The sequence below is a fragment of the Mastacembelus armatus genome, chromosome 16, assembly GCF_900324485.2.
Source record: "Mastacembelus armatus chromosome 16, fMasArm1.2, whole genome shotgun sequence".
In the NCBI taxonomy this organism is placed as follows: Eukaryota; Metazoa; Chordata; class Actinopteri; order Synbranchiformes; family Mastacembelidae; genus Mastacembelus; species Mastacembelus armatus.
Genome location: NC_046648.1, coordinates 954,396 through 976,302, shown reverse-complemented (window position 1 = coordinate 976,302; position 21,907 = coordinate 954,396). Strand labels below are relative to the sequence as shown.

At 42.1% G+C, this 21,907-nt stretch overlaps 3 protein-coding genes across 4 annotated transcripts; 2 read left to right on the top strand and 1 right to left on the bottom strand.

Annotated features, from left to right (window-relative positions):
* The first annotated feature begins 504 nt into the window (after nucleotides 1-504).
* LOC113122029 (serum paraoxonase/arylesterase 2-like) lies at nucleotides 505-4,873 on the top strand. Its single transcript, XM_026292929.1, has 9 exons — nucleotides 505-643; nucleotides 734-804; nucleotides 905-960; nucleotides 1,361-1,523; nucleotides 2,723-2,849; nucleotides 2,986-3,189; nucleotides 3,270-3,351; nucleotides 3,884-4,012; nucleotides 4,210-4,873. Exons 1-9 carry the CDS (start codon nucleotides 567-569, stop codon nucleotides 4,369-4,371), a joined length of 1,071 nt encoding a protein of 356 aa, XP_026148714.1. The 5' UTR covers nucleotides 505-566; the 3' UTR covers nucleotides 4,372-4,873.
* Nucleotides 4,874-6,723: 1,850 nt separating this feature from the next.
* On the top strand, nucleotides 6,724-14,108 carry LOC113122121 (serum paraoxonase/arylesterase 2-like). The gene is made up of 9 exons (XM_026293144.2): nucleotides 6,724-6,908; nucleotides 8,588-8,655; nucleotides 8,822-8,877; nucleotides 9,102-9,267; nucleotides 12,505-12,628; nucleotides 12,721-12,921; nucleotides 13,037-13,118; nucleotides 13,701-13,829; nucleotides 13,923-14,108. The coding sequence occupies exons 1-9, from the start codon at nucleotides 6,826-6,828 to the stop codon at nucleotides 14,082-14,084; spliced, it is 1,071 nt and encodes a 356-aa protein (XP_026148929.1). The 5' UTR covers nucleotides 6,724-6,825; the 3' UTR covers nucleotides 14,085-14,108.
* On the bottom strand, nucleotides 9,086-17,266 carry LOC113122120 (potassium channel subfamily K member 5-like). 2 transcript variants are annotated; one of them, XM_026293143.2, is made up of 6 exons: nucleotides 16,876-17,266; nucleotides 16,098-16,209; nucleotides 15,532-15,698; nucleotides 15,246-15,414; nucleotides 14,612-15,120; nucleotides 9,086-9,194 (listed from the first exon to the last, which is right to left on the bottom strand). In XM_026293143.2, the coding sequence occupies exons 1-6, from the start codon at nucleotides 17,059-17,061 to the stop codon at nucleotides 9,165-9,167; spliced, it is 1,173 nt and encodes a 390-aa protein (XP_026148928.1). In that variant the 5' UTR covers nucleotides 17,062-17,266; the 3' UTR covers nucleotides 9,086-9,164. The 2 variants fall into 2 exon arrangements, with proteins under 2 accessions (XP_026148928.1, XP_026148927.1); XM_026293142.2 differs by lacking the exon at nucleotides 9,086-9,194 and having other exon boundaries at nucleotides 14,175-15,120; nucleotides 16,876-17,264.
* Between the last annotated feature and the right edge of the window lie 4,641 nt (nucleotides 17,267-21,907).

Below are 21,907 nucleotides of genomic sequence, written 5' to 3'. Positions count from 1 at the left end.
AACTACTTTAGTGTCTAGTATCGACTAAACCTCTGCTGAAAACACAGAAACACTCAGGTAACAACAGACTAAAGTTGCACTTTCATGCAGACAAGTGATCTATTCCCTTTAAATGGCTCCAGCCAGTCATAGTCATGATGCCTTCAGGCGCCTCTCAAATATCGGATAATACAAAGCCTGAAAGTTTTTCGCGTTCAAGTGTTTTTAACGGGCCTATTCTAAATAAAAAACATAACTGTATTGTTACTTTTTATATTATTATTATTATTATTATTATTATTATTATTAATAATAATATAGAGACAAGTAGCTATATTATCCTGTGCCAATGTGTAAATAGTTGTTTGTGTATCTGAGATAGAAAAGAAAACACAGCAACGCACAAAATGCGAGATGGACACATCAATGGAAACACCAAGAAAATTAAATCGCCAAGTCCACTGTGTGTTTACATAGTTCCGACGACCCTGAAAGCAGCATTGGTCTCATCTACCGTGACGCGCCTCGGCTACGGTAGTCGTGCGGTTTTTAAGCTGTTTGCAAAACTTTGCTGTTGTTATTTCGACATGGGAAAGTTGGTGGTGGCCTCGCTTGCGGTAGCTGCCTTGTCGCTGCTGTTCGGGGAGAGACTCGTCAACCTGAGGTAACAACATTTAACGTTTCTGCGCTTGTTTTTCATTCAGGAGAAAAGTTTGGTTGTGGCCACCTGCACTAATGTGCGTGCGTGTTGCAGGAGGAGGACCCTCGCCTCCAGGGAGCTCGTCCAAAACCACCTCCCCAACTGTGTTGCACTCAAAAATCTGGGTGAGTAACTCCAGGACAAAATACAGCTGCGATAAAAAAAAAAACAAAAACAAACATCTGGGACACATTACAATTAACCATGTGACCATCGTGTTTGCAGATTATGGGTCGGAGGATATAACGATCCTTGAAGACGGACTGGCTTTTATCACGACCGTGAGTGTTTGAGTTGTAGAGCAGCCAGATCTGTGGCTCCAAGCTTAAACAAACATCACTTTTCATGCAAAACAAGGGCGCAACCAGGAGTTCAGGTCCTCTCACGCAGCGTGTTGGCTGATTGTGCTTGGGAAGATCCTCTGTGAACTAACACTGATGCCATATAAAAGGAAAAACTACCTGTTCACACAGGAGGAATTATCATATGTGATTTAATGTGGCCTCATAAATGTTTGTTAGGTCACACAGTTGGTCTTAGAATGAACAAAAACATGATTTGGCATCAAGTCTACTGACCTCTGACTCCAATCAAAGCTGGTTTTTATTTTTGCACACAGCATGGTGTCATAACTTTAAATTGTGAATTGTGTTTCATTTCCTATATTTTAAATATCTAAAGGGCCTTAAGTATCCTGGATTGCCATCCTCAGACGTGACAGGGAAGATCTTCTCCCTTGATTTACAAGATTCTCGGCTGAAACCTGTGGAGCTGCGAATGCCAAGAAACTTTGACCTGGAGTCATTCAACCCTCACGGCCTCAGCGTTTACGTCGATCCCAGTGGTAACAGCACAATAAGACATAAGCCTCAATTAAATCCTCAGTTTAATCCACATATCGACGCTTATGGGTCAACAGATCATTTGTTTATGTGTATTTGTATGTTTTGCTATAGAAAAACTTCTGTGTTTACTGAAGATGGGTTTTATTTACGCTCTGCTGATGTTATATATATTAGTGTGTGTGTATTCACATACACGGTGGTGGTTGTGGGGACACATTTTACTATTCTTATGTGGACATTTGGGGGTTTTTGAGGAGGTTTTTTTGTTGGAGTTAGGCTAAAGGTTGAGCTTAGCTATTTAGTTTTGATAGTTAAGGTTAGAGTAAGGGGCTAGGCAATGTGTTAAGTCAATGAGTGTCTTCACAACTATAGTAAGACTTGAGTGTGTGTGTGTGGGGGGGGGGGTTTACCTATGGTAGACTGAGTAACCTGTGGGGCCATGGGTGGCTGATCAATCAACTGATCGATAGATGCCTTTAATGTCTTAGTGCAAGTGCAGGATTAAGGACCTTCCATTGTGTGCTAAGAAACCTGATGTACAAGTTGTGGCTTTATGAAGGGTCCAGTTTAGTTTTGCACGTTACCAGTCAGCTGTGGAAACACTGGTATTACTGTAAAACACAAACTTAGTATTATTGTCATTTCATTTAGTGTGTTTGTGTGTCGTCCTATTTTTATTCTTTATTTCTTCATTGTGTTGGACCTGAAGTCTGAGTTGAATTGAATACCGTATTTTCCAGACTATAAGTTGCACCGGAATATTAGTCGCTTTTAGCAAAAACAGCCTTGTCGAACAGAAAACAACATATATAAGATTCTTCAGTGTGTAAGTCACATTTCTAATGATACTAATTATAATCTAAATTATTCTATATAAATATAGAATATATAGGATAGACATAAAAAAACAGAAGTGCACTACTGAATTCATTCATCCTTGTCAAGTAACGTTACACACCTGCACCAACATCAGGATGGGGAGATGAAACTCCCCAAAATGAAATTCAAGATAACCCGTAGCCAAGATTATATTACACAGAATGTGAAGTGTACATTAAAAATGATATATACACAATATGTTTATGCAGAAAAAGTATGAGGTGTGCGTACTTGTATGAATATGGTCTGTGCTGCTACAAATGTGATTGTGATGTGTGGAGCTGTGATAGTTTCTTTCCTTCTTTCTGTTTCTCATCAGATGATACAATATACTTGTTTGTTGTCAGCCATCCTCGACACAACAGCCAAGTAGAGCTGTTCAGGTTTGTGGAGGATGACCACTCCCTGGTGCACCTGAAAACCATTAAACACGACCTTCTCTACAGGTACGGTTTGGTGACAAGCTCCTTTTGTACTTACCATCTACTGCAAGTTTAACTCTCCCATATATATATATATATATATATATATATATAATTATACGTAAGGAAATCATTTTCCAGTTCTGCTTTGTCTTTGCAGTGTAAACGATATCGTTGCAGTGGGGGTGGACAGCTTCTACGCCACCAATGATCACTACTTCTCCCATAAAATCCTTAAAGGTTTCGTGGAGCCTTTTCTGGCTCAGCCTTGGGCTAACGTTGTGTACTACAGTCCCGAGGACGTGAAAGTGGTGTCGCAAGGTTACTACTTTGCAAATGGCATCAATATCTCCCCAGACAAACGGTAGGAATGAACTGTGGCTGCGTTCACTCATGTTTCAGATGTCTGGATTTCTTTACTGTGATACTCTTTCTCAATCATAGGCATATTTACATGGTAGACACGTTTGACCAAAATGTGCACGTGTTTGAGCGCAAAGACGACAACACACTGGTCTCTGTGAAGGTAAATGTTAACAAAATGCTTTAATTGCACATTTTAAGATTTGCATTCCCATTTAATGGCATAAATGTTTCACTGTCGACTCAACTGGACAAATGTCTTTACACATGAAGAGAGAAAATTTCAATAGCTGATTTTTTTTTGTTTTCAGTTTTTATGCAACACAGTGGAGCCATCATCATCTCACTCAAAGTGAATGAATGATAATAGCCCAGTTCATATTGACATAAAATGAAAATATATGAGGAATTTTTTTTTTACCTTTTCAAGGAAAACTCCTGCATCATTTAAGGAAATCTTGTCCTCCCCATCTTCAGTGTTAACATTTGGTACTGAGGCGGCTTTTCTTATGCCACGTGTACACTAGGTACAGGTAACTTGAGGTATGGTTACAGATTTCATTTATGCATCTTGTGTGTAGTAAAACACTGCAACGACAGTAAAGAGGTGCAGGAAATTAGTACAAATCAGGCGATGCTGGAATTTTCCATGTTGAATGTATGTTTTTATGATCCTGCCCGTCACACCTCACCAGTCTGTGGACGTGGATTCACTCTGCGACAACGTTGAGGTTGACCCTGAGACTGGCGACCTGTGGCTGGGCTGTCACCCTAACGGATGGAAGGTTTTGATGTTTGACCCCAAGGACCCACCAGGATCTGAGGTGCGTCTTTTTTAAATGATAAATTATTAAATGTATTGAACTAAATTATTAGAGACCATCCACTGTACGAACAGCGGTGCTGCTGTTTTTCGCTCTATTTTCAGATCTATATGTATTTCATCCAAACAAATGATCTACCTTTTCCCACTTACTGTCTCAATGCAGCACTTTCTTTGTGGTGATCATGTTTTCTTCAGGTTCTCCACATTCAGAACATTCATTCTGATCAGCCAGTGGTGAAACAGGTGTTTGCTGACAACGGTCAAGTGATCATGGGCTCCTCAGTAGCAGCTACACATGCAGGAAAGTTGCTGATTGGCACCGTGTTTCATAAAGCGCTTGTCTGTGATTTAGAGTAGATGCTAACTCTTTAAAACTATGATTCTCAGTAAACATAAAAGTTAAAAAATCAAAATTTGAAGCTCAGTTTGAGAAAAGAAAATCAAGATTTACCTTTTTGCAGTGATCCTCCGATAAGGCGATGCCGATGTGAGTGAAGCTTTACGTACTGTAATAGAAATAATATAAATGATCGTGTACAAGACAGGATCTGTCATCTGGATAAAGGGATGGACGGGGTTAACTGGTTTTATTATAACTGGTACAAGAGTAAATCTGAAGTTATTAAAGTAGCCAGATACAGATACAGCCATTGTGACATAAGTACAAATATATTGTTAATCAAACATGTAAAATGTTTATATTGGTGCGTTTTTGTCATGTGAAATTTTGTCGTTTATGTATCTGAGTGGTTTTGCATTGTTATTGCTCTTAATCGAAAAGGTAGTCATGCTACAGCTGAATTGTTATGGTTCAATAAATGTGCATTAAATATCATAAATACCAAGATCTCACATCTCAGCAGATTTCTGTCTCTTCTGTGTAAATAGTTCAGCCTTCATGTTGCACATACAAAATTATAATGAGCTTTTGTGTTTTCTGTGTCAGATATCTCATATATACAGTGGGTACGGAAAGTATTCAGACCCCTTTAAATTTTTCACTCTTTGTGTCATTGCAGCCATTTGCCAAAATCCAAAAAATTTCATTTTATTTCTCATTAATGTACACTCAGCACCCCATCTTGACAGAAAAAAACAGAAATGTAGAAATTTTTGCAAATTTATTAAAAAAGAAAAACTGAAATATCACATGGTCATAAGTATTCAGACCCTGTGCTCAGTATTGAGTAGAAGCACCCTTTTGAGCTAGTACAGCCATGAGTCTTCTTGGGAATGATGCAACAACTTTTTCACACCTGGATTTGGGGATCCTCTGCCATTCTTCCTTGCAGATCCTCTCCAGTTCTGTCAGGTTGGATGGTGAACGTTGGTGGACAGCCATTTTCAGGTCTCTCCAGAGAAGCTCAATTGGGTTTAGGTCAGGACTCTGGCGGGGCCAGTCAAGAACGGTCACAGAGTTGTTCCGAAGCCACTCCTTTGTTATTTTAGCTGTGTGCTTAGGGTCATTGTCCTGTTGAAAGGTGAACCTTCGGCCCAGTCTGAGGTCCTGAGCACTCTGGAAGAGGTTTTCTTCCTGGATATCTCTGTATTTGGCCGCATTCATCTTTCCTTCAATTGCAACCAGTCGTCCTGTCCCTGCAGCTGAAAAACACCCCCACAACATGATGCTCCCACCACCATGTTTCACTGTAGGGATTGTATTGGGCAGGTGATGAGCAGTGCCTGGGTTTTCAAACACACACATCGCTTAGAATTAACGCCAAAAAGTTCAATCTTGGTCTCATCAGACCAGAGAATCTTAAATCTCATAGTCTGGGAGTCCTTCATGTGTTTTTTGGCAAACTCTATGCAGGCTTTCATGTGTCTTGCACTGAGGAGAGGCTTCCATCGGGCCACTCTACCATAAAGCCCCGACTGGTGGAGGGCTGCAGTGATAGTTGACTTTGTGGAACTTTCTCCCATCTCCCTACTGCATCTCTGGAGCTCAGCCACAGTGATCTTTGGGATCTTCTTTACCTCTCACCAAGGCTCTTCTCCCACGATTGCTCAGTTTGGCTGGACGGCCAGGTCTAGGAAGAGTTCTGGTCGTCCCAAACTTTTTCCATTTGAGGATTACGGAGGCCACTGTGCTCTTAGGAACCTTGAGTGCTGCAGAAATTCTTTTGTAACCTTGGCCAGATCTGTGCCTTGCCACAATTCTGTCTCTGAGCTCCTTGGGCAGTTCCTTCGACCTCATGATTCTCATTTGCTCTGACATGCACTGTGAGCTGTAAGGTCTTATATAGACAGGTGTGTGCCTTTCCTAATCAAGTCCAATCAGTTTAATTAAACACAGCTGGACTCCAATGAAGGAGCAGAACCATCTCAAGGAGGATCAGAAGAAATGGACAGCATGTGAGTTAAATATGAGTGTCACTGCAAAGGGTCTGAATACTTATGACCATGTGATATTTCAGTTTTTCTTTTTTAATAAATTTGCAAAAATTTCTACATTTCTGTTTTTTTCTGTCAAGATGGGGTGCTGAGTGTACATTAATGAGAAATAAAATGAACTTTTTTGATTTTGGCAAATGGCTGCAATGACACAAAGAGTGAAAAATTTAAAGGGGTCTGAATACTTTCCGTACCCACTGTATATATATATATATATATTAAACACTGATTGTGGTGAAGATCTTTCACCTGATTTGTTAAAAAACCAACAAACTCTGGAAGAGGAAAAACCTAAATCTTAAACCAGATTTCGCTCTGACTCTGCTTGTTGCCATGTACTTTACTTTAGCTCCATCTTCTGTGTATCTGCGTAAACGCACTTTGGACGCTTTCCTGGGTGGCCTTTGACTTGTAAACATGGCTGCCATGAAGAAAGCACTGCTTGCTGCTGTTGTAGCTGCATTGGCAGCTTTCATTGGACACAGGCTTCTTAAGCTGAAGTAAGTGAATTTCATTTCAACTGTTTTATTTTAGCAGTAAATAAGAGCTTGTGTACACAGTATAGTAGAAACCTGTAAAACTTAATGTATGAAGCTTTTGTTTACAACATCAGTGAAGCACATTTCAAAGTGTCGTGCAGTCAGAAATGTGACCCTTGCACTCGGACGTCTGCTCTACAGCTTTGTGGTCTTCTACAAAATTGCAGGTATCACCAGAGCGGTAGAGAAAACAGTCTCCATAACCTGGAACCTGGCCAGATATATCGCTGTGATTTTTTTTTTTTTCACAGAGTCTTATGAAAGTGTCACCTCTCTGTTTTCTCTACCGCTCTGGGTATCACTACAAGCACCAATTGGCACATTCAGCCTGTAGCTTTGACACTTTATGCACAAATCGGTTGTATATTTTGGGGTTTCCAGGCATGATCAGCTGCATAGATGGGACTCGTGTCCCTGTTGTGGCTCCCTCTGTAAACGAAGGTGATTATTGTCGTGGTAGTGTGCAGAACGGGCCGAAACTGATTGACCCAGGACAAAGGAAATGACTGCCTTTCATATCAACTCAGCAGTTTCAATTTACACAGTCACAAGTAAATCACACCTGCATGACATACACACAAGTGAATACACAGTGATTAGCGAGTCTGTGTGACTACCTGTCTTTTCCCCTGCTTCCTACTGAAATACAAAGCAGTGTCGAAAGTCTTTGTTGAATTCACACAGGGAGGTAGCAGACGTACTGTCTGTCACAGTGACGGTTATGTCAATAGGAAGTCCTTCCACAGCATGAATGTGCAGGGAAATAAGGGCCTTTAACATTCATCATGAAAGATGATTCCATCACAGCTAATGCAGATTTTTTTGTTCTGTGTGCCTAAGGTCATAGCTGATGCATCACACGTGAAGAAAAGTGGCCTGGATCTGTGCATGACACACATTTTTCATGAGTGTGCACTAAGCCACAGATTTTGCTGTGATGAGTAGTAACACACACCTCTCTATGTTCTGTTATCCATGTATCTCTATACGGGCCAGAACTGAAATGACCGTGGGCATAGTCAAGGCCTGGTTCCAGTGCTTTCACAGGCTCAGGGGCAGACCAGACAGGGCCTGGGACGTTACTGTGGTGTGTGTGGTTCTCCACAACATAGCAACAATGTAAGGGAGCAGTGTCCTGCACCAACAGAAAGTGAAACAGTCCATCTTGACTAACCTCAGGAGGTGCCAGATGACAGAATAATTAGGGACACAATTTGTTTTAAACATTTTGCATAATAAAACAAAGAGAACATATAAGTTTTCTTTATTTCCTGCAAGCACAGATGCAATAAATGGTCATTTTATGTTAAAACCATCAGACATTAATAGCAACACGTCACCTTACCCACCATTAACTTGTGTTCCAGCAGCTGGGTTTCTAGTTGGCTCTTTTTTAAATGATCCATCTCTAGATTTGGTTTGTGTATTTGTTCTCCACGTATTCTTAATACGGTTTCACTGGGAGCTTGAAGAACACGAAAGAATGATGTTCATTCTGCCACAGCCCTTTAGTATAATTGCAAATCATTATTCAACAGGAGACACGATCTTACAGTGGCTCGTTGAAACAGGCCCCAGGTTTGAAGTTTTAGGTTTTCTTTTATTTTGAAAGGCTGACTCATATTTACATTTCTCTGCAGGCAAATGACCCTTACTTCCAGAGACGTAACTGTGAAACACCTCAGCTGTCATTATTTAAAGAATATTGGTATGTTTTATGTTTGTTGTCTTTATTTTGGAATTTAGCTTCATGTGCAACATGATCATGGCCAAAGACTTTGCAGTTCAGTTAAACGTCACTACGTCAGCAGTTTGTGTCTGTAGTCTCAGGCTTTGTCTTGTAAAATGTGAAGTTTTTCTTTTGTTTTGCACAGAACATGGGGCAGAGGATATCACAATACTTAAAGATGGACTGGCCTTCCTAAGCACAGTATGCTCTTATTGTGAAGATCATTGTAAAGCTGCAAGATTTCAAAGAGAGGAAACAATCTGATTTATTGTTAGCGTGATTGTTTTAATTAACCTCTAAATGATATTATGGTCTGGGTCATCACTTTTAAATTGGGTGATGACCAATTAGTTAACTTGAAACTGGACAATGACCTTTTCAAGCAAATTTGCAGACATTACTAACATGTACCTTTTTCCCCTCAGGGGTTAAAGTATCCTGGTCTGCCTTCGTTCTCTGATGAACCTGGGAAACTGTATTTACTGGACCTACTGCACCCAAGACCGAGTCCACTGGAGCTGCAGATTGAAGGGAAACTGGATCTCAGTTCATTCAACCCACATGGCATTAGTGTATACATCAATGAAACAGGTACAAGTACAAATCAGATGCAAAATCCTAAATAAGAGCAAAGAAAATAAAGTGGCATCTCGTGGTGATTCAGCAGAATGCAACTTTTTGAGCACCCCACTGTAAAACAACAAGGAAGACTCACAAAATGTGATTTCAGTAAAATACCTTATTTTTTAATTACAGTGTGATTAGTAACATACAGTGGGTACAGAAAGTATTCAGACCCCTTTAAATGTTTCACTCTTTGTGTCATTGCAGCCATTTGCCAAAATCCAAAAAGTTCATTTTATTTCTCATTAATGTACACTCAGCACCCCATCTTGACAGAAACAAACAGAAATGTAGAAATTTTTGCAAATTTATTAAAAAAGAAAAACTGAAATATCACATGGTCATAAGTATTCAGACCCTGTGCTCAGTATTGAGTAGAAGCACCCTTTGGAGCTAGTACAGCCATGAGTCTTCTTGGGAATGATGCAACAAGTTTTTCACACCTGGATTTGGGGATCCTCTGCCATTCTTCCTTGCAGATCCTCTCCAGTTCTGTCAGGTTGGATGGTGAACGTTGGTGGACAGCCATTTTCAGGTCTCTCCAGAGATGCTCAATAGGGTTTAGGTCAGGGCTCTGGCTGGGCCAGTCAAGAACGGTCACAGAGTTGTTCCGAAGCCACTCCTTTGTTATTTTAGCTGTGTGCTTAGGGTCATTGTCCTGTTGAAAGGTGAACCTTCGGCCCAGTCTGAGCTCCTGAGCACTCTGGAAGAGGTTTTCTTCCAGGATATCTCTGTACTTGGCCGCATTCATCTTTCCTTCAATTGCAACCAGTCGTCCTGTCCCTGCAGCTGAAAAACACCCCCACAACATGATGCTCCCACCACCATGTTTCACTGTAGGGATTGTATTGGGCAGGTGATGAGCAGTGCCTGGTTTTCTCCACACATACCGCTTAGAATTAACGCCAAAAAGTTCAATCTTGGTCTCATCAGACCAGAAAATCTTATTTCTCATAGTCTGGGAGTCCTTCATGTGTTTTTTGGCAAACTCTATGCAGGCTTTCATGTGTCTTGCACTGAGGAGATGCTTCCGTCGGGCCACTCTGCCATAAATCCCCGACTGGTGGAGGGCTGCAGTGATAGTTGACTTTGTGGAACTTTCTCCCATCTCCCTACTGCATCTCTGGAGCTCAGCCACAGTGATCTTTGGGTTCTTCTTTACCTCTCTCACCAAGGCTCTTCTCCCACGATTGCTCAGTTTGGCTGGACGGCCAGGTCTAGGAAGAGTTCTGGTCATTCCAAACTTTTTCCATTTGAGGATTATGGAGGCCACTGTGCTCTTAGGAACCTTGAGTGCTGCAGAAATTCTTTTGTAACCTTGGCCAGATCTGTGCCTTGCCACAATTCTGCCTCTGAGCTCCTTGGGCAGTTCCTTTGACCTCATGATTCTCATTTGCTCTGACATGCACTGTGAGCTGTAAGGTCTTATATAGACAGGTGTGTGCCTTTTCTAATCAAGTCCAATCAGTTTAATTAAACACAGCTGGACTCCAATGAAGGAGCAGAACCATCTCAAGGAGGATCAGAAGAAATGGACAGCATGTGAGTTAAATATGAGTGTCACTGCAAAGGGTCTGAATACTTATGACCATGTGATATTTCAGTTTTTCTTTTTTAATAAATTTGCAAAAATTTCTACATTTCAGTTTTTTTCTGTCAAGATGGGGTGCTGAGTGTACATTAATGAGAAATAAAATGAACTTTTTTGATTTTGGCTGCAATGACACAAAGAGTGAAAAATTTAAAGGGGTCTGAATACTTTCTGTACCCACTGTATATGAATATTGGCTGTATCTCAAAGGATGGTTCTGAAATGATTACCTGTAACTGCTGAATGTGGTTTTTTAGTCTTTTTTAACTTATAGGAAATCAAATAGCAAAAATCAGTCCTATTGTTAAAATAATTTCAAGTAAAGTGTCATTGTTTTTAAGTCGTTGACATGTTTTCTGTAGTTGTACCTTTTTTTTTTTTACAAATTAATGGATTTAATGTGAATTCATCCTTTGGTTTTAATTCATATAACAGGACAGAAACACAAAAAACAAAAATACAGTGCACGTTTCTTTGCATCACCAGATGACTTGCAGTACACTGTGGTTGTTATAATGAGCATTCATCAAATGAAATGGGCTGGAGCTGGAAGCTGTGCTTACTGCGTTGAAAAACAGTCAAGGTATAATGTTACAGCACACAACAACCCAGTTTATGGGAAACGAGTCGTGACAGCCACAGAGTTCTTTGTGAACACCGTGCTAATGTTTTGTTGACCACCTGCTAAAACTCATGATCACCTGTAGGAAAGCTAATGTACAGTGTTACAGTAAGTCTGAGCCACAACAGATTTGCGAACAAACGTCATGTGCTTACTAGTTTCTAAATTACTGGTGGTGAGGGAACGCAGCTTCCACAAAATAGAGACTCAATAATAGAGTAGACTTGCAAACGTCAAAAGGTGCTCTGTGTTTTTTAGTTCGAAACTCTTTCTTCATGAATTTTACTCTGCAGCAGTGAAGTTTTGAAATTTAGAAAGCAGACCACTGGAAAAACTTTTTTTATTCATGGTTGATCAACTCTCCTTGAGCAGTTGTACAATCTGGTTTACAGGGAGTTGAGAAAAAACATACGACTAATTCAAAGTTAGATAGAAATAATAAGAAGGATGAATAAAAACATGAGACGTGTGTGTTTACAGTTAGAAACATTTGCTGCTGGTTATTGTTTGTGTTTGGGTCACTGCCATTTGATGTATTTACATCCAGCCACGACCTCCGTAAACACCGGTGGTTTGCTTTGGTCCGTCCACCAGGGGATTCACAAGAAAACCGTGCACAGTCCAGAGCTACTGTTTGTCATTTGATCTGATGCTTTACAGTTTAGTGCAGCAGAGTTAACCCAACATTTTCACTGCACTTGCATCACGTTACAATGCGTCAGCTACACAAACAGACTGGCTGTTATTACCCACTGCCACAGGAAAGGTATGTATTTGTCACAGAGATGAAGACTGACCACAACTAAAATATGCGTCTACAAAACAGCAGTGTTTTTCTGGGAGCTGTAGTATTCAACCACACATGCTGTTACCCGAGTAACCAGACTAAAATCTCAATGATTAGAACTTTAGGTAAAACCTAAAATTGTCATGGCGTGACAGCAAGACCAGAGCATGTGTGGCTAACGCTGACATTACTGTTTCTTTGCAGATGAGTCTGTATACCTGTTTGTTGTCAATCACCCTCAGCACAAAAGCCAAGTAGAGATTTTCCGTTTAGATGAAGAGGACACACTCGTGCACCTAAAAACCATTACCCACCCCCTACTCCACAGGTACGTACTGTATAAAACCATTTCATTTTATTACACCTTTTACATTTAACAATCTGTAACTGTTTTTTCCTCTTTTTCATTATCTCTTTCAGTGTGAATGACATCGTTGCAGTTGGAGTAGAGAGCTTTTACGCCACAAATGATCATGCCTTTCCCAGTGATGTTCTTCACTTTCTGACCATCCTTCTGGGCCTTCCCTGGTGTGATGTGGTCTACTACAGTCCAGAGGAAGTGAAGGTGGCAGCCAGTGGATTTCTGTCTGCCAATGGCATCAACATATCGCCCGACAAACGGTTATTCTCAGTTCACTTTAGCAGTCACTGATGACGTACAAGTGCATCTTTTTTGAAATTAAAAAATTCAACAGTAATATGTTATTCTGCAGTAATGAAATATTGTGTATTACAGGTACATTTATGTTTCAGACATCGTAGACCATGAGATCGATGTCCTTGAAAGACAAGAAGACAAGGAGTTGGTGTATATTAAGGTAATACAGCGTTTTCTTATTTAAAAAAAAAAAAAGGAATTAAAGGTGCAACATGTTTCTTCTGAACACTCCTGACTCCCCACCCGTTTGGCATGAGGGTGGGTACGGTGGTTGTCACCTTTAAAACAAAACGTTATTTCCTAGAGCCAGCGTTTAATTTGTTGGTTCTGGACTACTGTAGAAATATGGCAGAACAACATGGCTGCCTCTGTGAAAGGAGACCCGCTCCATCTGTAGATTTACAAGGCTCTTTCTAAGTTTATGAAAATGAAACAGTTGGTGTTTTACTGGTGATCACACACTAATAACAACATATTTAGGAATAATATATTCCATTTCTGCTAATAGATCATTGTACATATCACACATTGAACCTTATCAGCCACTGAACATAAGCTCAGTACAGCTTGGAGAGACATTAACCTTCAGTAAGTGTCATTATGATATGAATCAAACTATATACCACTCTCTTTACCGTAAAGATTGGAAAACTGAAATAGTTGTTTTCTAGAGTTGTAATTTCTAGAGTACAGAAAAAATAATTATCAGGCCTCATTTACTGTATGCAATTTTTCCAACCAGTCTGTAGCTGTTGGGTCACTTTGTGATAACATCGAGGTGGATCACAGGACGGGTGACCTATGGATGGGCTGTCATCCGAATCCCATAAAGATGTACATGTTTGACCCCGAAGATCCACCTGGCTCTGAGGTTCGTTCTACCATGTTCGTTTTTTTATGCAATACTTTTGCTGTGTTTGCTGTGGTTTGATTTGCCTGATAATTGTATTTGTGTGTTCTCAAGGTCATCCAGATTAAGAACATTCACTCAGGGCAGCCAGTGGTGAGCCAGAAGTATGTTGATGATGGCCATGTGATCATGGCATCTTCTGTAGCAGCTCCCTATGAGGGAAAGTTGCTTGTTGGCTCTGTTTTCCACAAAGCCCTGTGCTGCGATTTGAAGTAATTTGCCTTTCTCTGTTCCCGTAATCACTACAGTTTGAGAATATAAGTGTATTGTTGTGGATATAGGATAAAATAAAAACAAGTCCTGTTTGCCAAAAGAAGAGTAGTATTCTACCTGAGTACTGGCTCACTTTGTGCACCTTTTAAATGTTGACAAGTCACATGTGTCCTCGCAAGGATAGGAAAACTATCTGACAGTGCAGCCTCGGCGTCACTGGCTCTTTTGATAACAGTATTCAGGATATTTCTGTACAAAACCTTCCCCCAACATTTCCTGACTGCTTTGACAGTTGAAAGGCGAAAAGGAAGGGGTGAAGTTTTAAAAACAACATTTTACCCTTTTTCGTCTTTATCTGTTAACACATCTTCCTCTTCAACCTTGCATATTGTAAACCTGGTCCCCCTGCCGTCAGGGCGTCGTACACTTCCCTCTTCTGTAGCATTACTCGTATGTACTCTAAGGATGACGCGATCATTTTCTGAATCCAATGCAGAACTGTCCTCGACCTCATCACTATCCGCCCTCACCCGTTCTGTAGGTTCATCTCCATTGCTTTCTGGTGTTAAAGAACCTTTGTCCACTTGGTCGTCGTCGTCAGTAGTAGCATTTGCATTTATGAACACTTCACTGATACTGATCATGCGTCTGTGCCGTGGCGAGTGCTCCAGGGTCTGGATGGCCAAGATGTCGCTGCAACTCTTAGAGCGATTGATGTTTTCTGCAGGCTTTCTGTTCTTTGCTGTGACTCCAATGGCCTTGATCACTGTGCTGTAGTCGTCGTCCTTCTCAGACAGGAAGTTGAAGATGTCAATGACGGTCGGCTTTATGTTTGGGTTGAGTTTTTCCATGACAGGCTGGGGTTCCTCGTTACAGATGTGTCTGTGCCTGTGCCTTCTTTTCTTCAGCACTTTGTGAGCTTCCACTACCATGTGGACGTTCCAGCTGAAGAACAGAGAGAGCCAGGCCAGGCCCATGTAGATCCATAACTCTGCGAACACTCTGTACAGTCTGGGATATTCTATGTTTGGGTTTACACCTGAAATGGAAGTAGGCGCACCGACATGACTTTTACAACTAAGGAAACAAAAACGTAGACACAAAAATAACCTTAGAGAGACATTGACCTTCAGGAAGTGTCATTATGATATGAATCAAACCTACCTGCCACATAGTCTCCAAAACCAACGGTTGTGAGTGTTATGAAAGAGAAATAGATGCCTTCCAGGTAGGTCCATCCTTCCAAATGCCTGAAAACAAATGGAGGTAGCACCAGGTGCACCAACAGTCCCCATAACAGGAATAAAGCTGTGCAGATGAACTGGACCTTTTTCTGTCGGAGGGGAGAAAAGAAAACACACGTTCTGGTTGAAATATTACAACTTTATCAAGCCGCCTTGTAGAAGAATATTCAGACAAACACAACATTCAGCCTTCAGTCATTTCTTACCACTGAAACACCTTTACGTATCAGAACCTGGGACAGACGTTTGGCCCTGTCTCCAAAAAATGAACCCAGTTCACTGATCCATACCAGGCACAGTGGGATCCCACACAGACCATAGAGGATGCAGAACACACGGCCTGCCTTAGTCTTGGGAGCAACATTACCATAACCTAAATGAAGAATAAATATATATAAATAAATATAAATCATATATTGTTGTTGCCTTTATTCGTGGCTAAAAGGTCATTTATTAATCATTTATAGATGTAAAATAAAAGAATATGAACTAGTGCATATTATCTGAATAGTCATAAAAAATAATGATTTGTCAGCAGAGACCTTTGCACTGTGTGTGTGTGTGTGTGTGTGTGTGATTTTCAACTTAACACAAAGTATTGTCTTTTTTTCATTCCATTTGTCTTAATGTGTCCAAAGTGAATAAATAGAAGTGATATTACACATTGTAGTACTACACACAATACAAACCTACTGTAGTATTACGCAATACAAACCCACTGTAGTATTACACAATACAAACCTACTGTAGTACTACACACACACATACAAACCTATGGTGGTGACTATGGTGGCAGCAAATATGACCGAGTTCGCCCAGTCCCAGGTTTTGCGGTGTCTGTCTCCGGTGATGGCGACACCTTGACCAGCAGCCTCCGACACGATCTGCAACAATAAACGCAGCAAATCGGTCTCAACAAAACCCGCTGGCAAACTCCGGCACTGCTGCAACCTCCCGATGCTACTTTTCCTGGACCAAACCCAGTGAATACCTGTAGGCTATGCGGTTCATCCTCTGTGCTTTTGTTTATGCTCGTTGTTGTGGGAGAGTCTGCGATTCATGCAGCTGCTAAAACCGGGACACACCTTGCGCAAACATCCAAATATTTGTGGCTGAAGACGTGTACCAGCACGTGTCCCTGAAGGCATGGACGCCTCACTTCCCTGTGCCAATCACGCTCAACAGCCTTTAGTCGCTTCATAGAGTCCGGCAGCTTTAATGGTTGTTTTCTAACGTTATTCCCAAACAGGAAAACAACTTCTGAGGATCCTGACGCGTAAAGGAGACGACCTTCTGTCTCCTCAGCCACGTTCTGAGTGTGTGCTCGCTCAGAGCGACATGTATGTAACTTACTCTACAGGCAGCATCTGCACATGTTTTCGCTTCTTTCCTTTCATTTAACAACTTCACCACAGTCGCTGGCTCTTTGGTTTTTTGTTTGGCAATGGCAAAGTGACGCACAGCGGACTATTGTGAAGTTCGAGCCCTGTTGGGATAAATGGAAAAGTCGTTTCAAACAGTCAAACAGTTAAAAACAGAAGGTTCCATACCTCCAAGATCTCATCCAGACCTTCTTTTGTTAAGCAGGCATAGTTCTTCAGAATGTTTTCCTTCTGTAAGATGTATTTGTCTCTGGCTGCCACCCAGTTTGGCTCCTCCAGAATCTGAAATATCGCCGCCCCGATCGATAGGTAGAAAATAATACATGAAGTTAGAAAAGGACCCTTATCAGCCATATTAAAGTCATAACTTCCGTCCGAAAACGTCGGGTAGCTCGCAGACTATTCCTCCAGAGGGCTGTCGTTTTACTACCAGCTCTGCATTCTTCCTGCTAAAACATAATGGGCTGCCTCGCTGCCCTCACTGGGGACTGATTCAACCTTAGCTCCATTGTTCAGCTATTGGGCATTGGTAGAAAAAACAAAAGCAAGAACTATCTGCGCCTTTAAGATGAGTGTATCGACAGAAAACAACAGAAGCGCTTTAATACTAAAGTACTTTAAGAATGATCTTAATAGCTCGTATCAAAAATGTAAAGCTGCTTTCATTCAACGTTTTTACACAGATGACATATTAGTTTGAAGAAGCCAAATGTAGAAGTTTTTCAGTAGCTAAAGGCTGGAACAGCAAATTACAAATAGTCTGTGACCAATACAAAGTAAGATTTTACACAGGTAAACTAGTACAACTAGTAAAAGCATCAGCACACACACACACACACACACGTCTCCATACATCACTTTGAGGTAAGAGCAAACTCGTCTGGGGGAAACACTAATAGTTTTTATTCTCGGGGCTGAAACAGTTGAGCTGTGTGGAAGCAGCGGGCTCTTCGGAGGTGACCTCAGGAGATGGCCCTTTTTTTTCTTGGCTTTTTTCTCTCTACAAGTCAGGAAGCAGGCAGGCTTGGACACGCATGGTACTGGGCAGCTGAAGGCAGGGAGGGCCCGGCAAATTAAAGCAGATTTAGGAAACGGCTCATGCTCCCTCAGGAGACAACGACGCATTACTGACTTCCACTAATCTGAGACCAGATCTGTTGTCGCGGTTCAAAGCACAGCTGGTTGTGCATTTCGTGCGAGGACCCTGAGCTGGCGCACAGAGGCTGAGCAGCTGGTTGGAAACCCAAGGTCCCCCTGGTGGAGGCTGGCTGCACAGATCTTGTTGGCCAGTCACTTTTTTCCCTGATAACTGGGTCTAGAGCCTAAAGCAGGTACTGGGACTACTTGTCCTCTCTAAATGGTTAGGCCCCACAGACTGACAACAGCAGCTGAGCACATTGTGCGCGTCCCCCTGGGGATCAATGAAGTGTTTTCATATGTCCATCTATAATAATGCAACATGATTTAAATGTTGATTTTAATGTGTAGGCTATTAACCTTTCTGGGTGCAGTTATGGACACATCCACCAGGGAGCAGCACGACGTGAGTTGGCCACGCAGCGTTTCTCGCAGTTATGTGTAGGTATTCTTTCGTGCGTGTGCGCCGCTGGTGACGGTTTGTCTTATCTCAGTGAGCAGCTCTCCAGGAGGCACAGTGCGCCAAGGTGACCACACAGGGTGGATCCTCGCTGTGCTGCCTGATAATGGAGAATAGGGGCTACTGCATGCCAAAGGTGAACATGAAACCATCGGAGACTATTGATCTGCCTGTGGAAACAGATGCCAAACAAATAAATAGAAAGAAATAACAATATTCCTCGCGTTAAAGGGTTAATCCGCATATTTAGAATCAGGCAGAAACGTGAAACCAGCTACTTCATGTTTGTTCAGGGACTACTTCTTACAGAAACAACTGTTAGAAATTAGTTCATGTTTTGTTCATTCTCCAAAAAGAATAAACAGGAAACAGCGCCGCTGTGTGGATGCACAGTGAAGTCTGTAGGATCTGCCTGTTTTGTCGTGCCGACTCCTAAAATCAGCTCAGAAGTTGAGAGTAGTTGGACAAACGCGGGATGTGTGAGCTCCTGTAACGCATCAGTGCCTTCCTTATATAACGCAGAGCCCTGCAGCAGGAGAGCTGCACCTGTGCTGCAGGAACAATGCTGGGCCTGACTCACCTGGACACCTGCAGACCCTAATGTGTGTGTGTGTTAGGAGAAGTCATGCCTGCGCTTCCACAGACTACCAGTGTGGCCCTACTTGTCGAAACAGGAGTTTACGCTCCCACCTCAGTTCTCCACCCATCAGCTCCTACTGCTGCGTCATTGCTGCTGCGTCACCCCCTGTCAGTGGAAACCTGGGCGCGAGTGTCCACCTTGTTCTGCGGGGAAACACCGGAATTATGGCACCGACCTAAACGCGGAGGAGACATCTGCCTGCACAGGTAGGACTCGCCTACGTAGAAACCACTGTGCTGTTTGTCGGACACCTTTTTGGGACGAGGTTTGTTGTTTTTTTCCATTTCCCGTTTCCTTACGGCAGGAGTTCGTTTAGAGTTCACTGCGTCGTATTTAGAGGGATTATGTCAGGGATATTGGTGCTACCAGTCTAGACAGAAAGCCAAAAATACGCCTTCCAACTGTCTGGATGTTCAGGTTCGTTAAAATGTCAGCAAAACGCGTGTTAACTTTGGTTTCATCTGCCCAGAGACTGTTGGGCCCAGATATTCCTCAAAGCCCAGACACACGTATCTTTAAATCCTGTGGGAATTCTGCAAACTGCATGAGGGAGGTAGGGATCCAGAGGGAAACCAGTTCTATAATTACCTGTTACCATTGCACTGGTTATGTTCATGTTCCTGCTGTCTGTCTGTTGCACAGCTGTTGTGTGATATGTTGGTAGTTGAGCCCATTGATCATGTAAATAAATGTCTACCTGGAGTCTGGACCTCTTCATGGACCGGTGCTGTCAGGGTTGGATGTTTCACTGTACTGACATGCTCTTTCCCTTTTTGTTTTTCTGTCCGGGCCTGACCTCACGTTGAACAACGACCACCTACACCGATATGATGTGAGTAAAAAAGCCATTTGCTCTGTTGCATATAAGGATTGTTTTCTTGGTGTTGTGATGTTTTTCATACAGTTCACTACTTTACCTTGTCCTCCACCATAACATACCACACTGAGGTTTAAAGGTAACACAAATAATAAATACACATTACTGCCCTGAGCTGCAGAGAAGCATGGAACAATTCTATCAGAGCTCATCAGAGAATATAAGACCTGAATTCTTGATGACCTCTATCTGATGTGCCAGTCCCACTGGGATTTCACTCTAGACTATTTAGACTCCTGGTATCTTCTGCAAGCATAAGTTCTCTTCAGTTTATTTGTGAGAAAACATGACTGCTATTGCTCGACCTATTTATTTCAAAAGAGGAAAGGATTATTATTTCATTCCACATTCAAAATTATCCTAAAAAACTGCTGGACCTTCTGGAAATTATGGTGTGTTGGTCTTGCTGACTTGTGTGTGCCCACATCTTGCTAGTTTTGGGAGGGGTAGAGTGAGGGTGTCAGCCTGAGGCGTCTGGACGCAAACACATTTTTTATCTCTCAGAAACACATGTTCCCATCATGCATTACAGCAGAACTGACGGGTACTTTCTCTCTTTGTCACGACAGATAATTTAAGTTAAATTAAAGAACCGACCTTTACCCATGTAGCTTTTTATTACAAAAACACTTACAATACATAGACAATACCTAAATATGACTATTTGAAACACCATCATGTGGCATACACAAGGAAAGTAATTTATTATCTGTCCACCAGGTGGCAGCGTAAACTAAGACACCTGGGTACTTATAGTAGCTGCAGACAGTCAAACCAAATGTAACATGGACTTAGCAGGCCTGGAGAGTCTGCTACAGTTTGCTTGGTGTACTGTGAGCCCAGGACTTAGTACAGGGACCGTTTGAAGAATCTAATACCTAAAAATATCCAAGTGTGTGCATATTCATGTCGGCATTTCAGTTCAGTCTGCCCCGTCACTTGAATTGTCTGGATGCAAATGTTTCACTAGCTGAACAAAATGTGTGTGATGCGTTTGTGGGGAAGTTGTCCCATCTAGTCCCTGTGTTAGGTCGGAGCTGATTTTGTCCTTGATGAAACATTTCACTCTGTAATGTGAAGTGTCTGGGGTGAGAGAATTCATACTTGGCCTAAAGCAAGGAGGAGATGCTTTATTCCTTCTGGCAGAAAGGGGCCGAAACATGGAACGTTCCTGGTTCATAAATTCTTCATAGCATAATGGTGCACTATGAATATTGATGTTACCAGAGCTGAGCTCCTGAGCACAAATAAAACCCCTGCATCCACATGCCTCCATCGTTCTCATGTTGAAAGCATTTCAAAGCTGCACATGTGCTTTTACATAAGATAATGGAGGGAAGGCGGCGGGGTGTGTGACGTGTACCCAGATGCAGTAGTGAAAGTCAGAGAGAGATGAATTGGGTGGAAGTGGTATGTGGCGTTATGTAATCACTGAGCGATGGAGCCAGAGAGGGATAAAGATGCTCCAAACAAACATAACCCCTGTGCACTCAGCGGGAGTAATGCCCTGCACCGTGATGTGTGCGTGTTTGCCTCTTGCTTTTGAACAAATGAGGAGCAGTGATGGGGGAAACAGAAGGCGTGCGTCACCGCTTTGGGTGTGTCCGCTCTGTGAGTGGGTCGTCTCAGAGTCTGTGGTTCCAGTCTGTCACCGTCTCGGGGGACTGTGGGTCTGTGAGTGCTGCTGCTGCTGCTCTCCTCTCTCCTCTCTCCTCCCTCTCCTGGGTCCAGCTCAACACCTGCTCTTCGCGGTCGTCGCAGGGCAGGGCAGGGGTTCCTAAGCAACTGCAGGCGATGTTACTACTTTCATACAGTCTTTGTTTCTCTCTGCGGCTCCTCCTCTGTCTTTCTGATTTGCTCAGTGCATCCAGAGCTGAAGCAGAGAAATCAGAAACTGCACAAATACACAGAATCCAAATGTACTTGCTTTGTTTCGTACCAACTAGGATTAATCGGATCCTTCCCGTCCTGTTACGGTGGAGTAAATGCTGAGCACCAGCAGTTTGTAATCCTGCAGCTGCATCCTCACTTTGCTCTTTCTAAAGAAAACAAAAACTCTGACTGACTCTAACTGTGAAAGGGGGAT

Bases quoted from the DNA above. Each gene is read 5' to 3' on its own strand.
- LOC113122121 (XM_026293144.2), top strand. From the start codon at position 6,826: ATGGCTGCCATGAAGAAAGCACTGCTTGCTGCTGTTGTAGCTGCATTG. The intron at 6,909-8,587 runs GTAAGTGAATTT...ATTTCTCTGCAG, and splicing joins CACAGGCTTCTTAAGCTGAA to GCAAATGACCCTTACTTCCA. The intron at 13,119-13,700 runs GTAATACAGCGT...TTTTCCAACCAG, and splicing joins AGGAGTTGGTGTATATTAAG to TCTGTAGCTGTTGGGTCACT.
- LOC113122029 (XM_026292929.1), top strand. From the start codon at position 567: ATGGGAAAGTTGGTGGTGGCCTCGCTTGCGGTAGCTGCCTTGTCGCTG. The intron at 805-904 runs GTGAGTAACTCC...TCGTGTTTGCAG, and splicing joins TGTTGCACTCAAAAATCTGG to ATTATGGGTCGGAGGATATA. The intron at 3,352-3,883 runs GTAAATGTTAAC...ACACCTCACCAG, and splicing joins ACACACTGGTCTCTGTGAAG to TCTGTGGACGTGGATTCACT.
- LOC113122120 (XM_026293142.2), bottom strand. From the start codon at position 17,061: ATGGCTGATAAGGGTCCTTTTCTAACTTCATGTATTATTTTCTACCTA. The intron at 15,699-16,097 runs GTTTGTATGTGT...TTCTTCATTTAG, and splicing joins CACCATAGTCACCACCATAG to GTTATGGTAATGTTGCTCCC. The intron at 15,121-15,245 runs GTAGGTTTGATT...CTTCCATTTCAG, and splicing joins TTTTGGAGACTATGTGGCAG to GTGTAAACCCAAACATAGAA.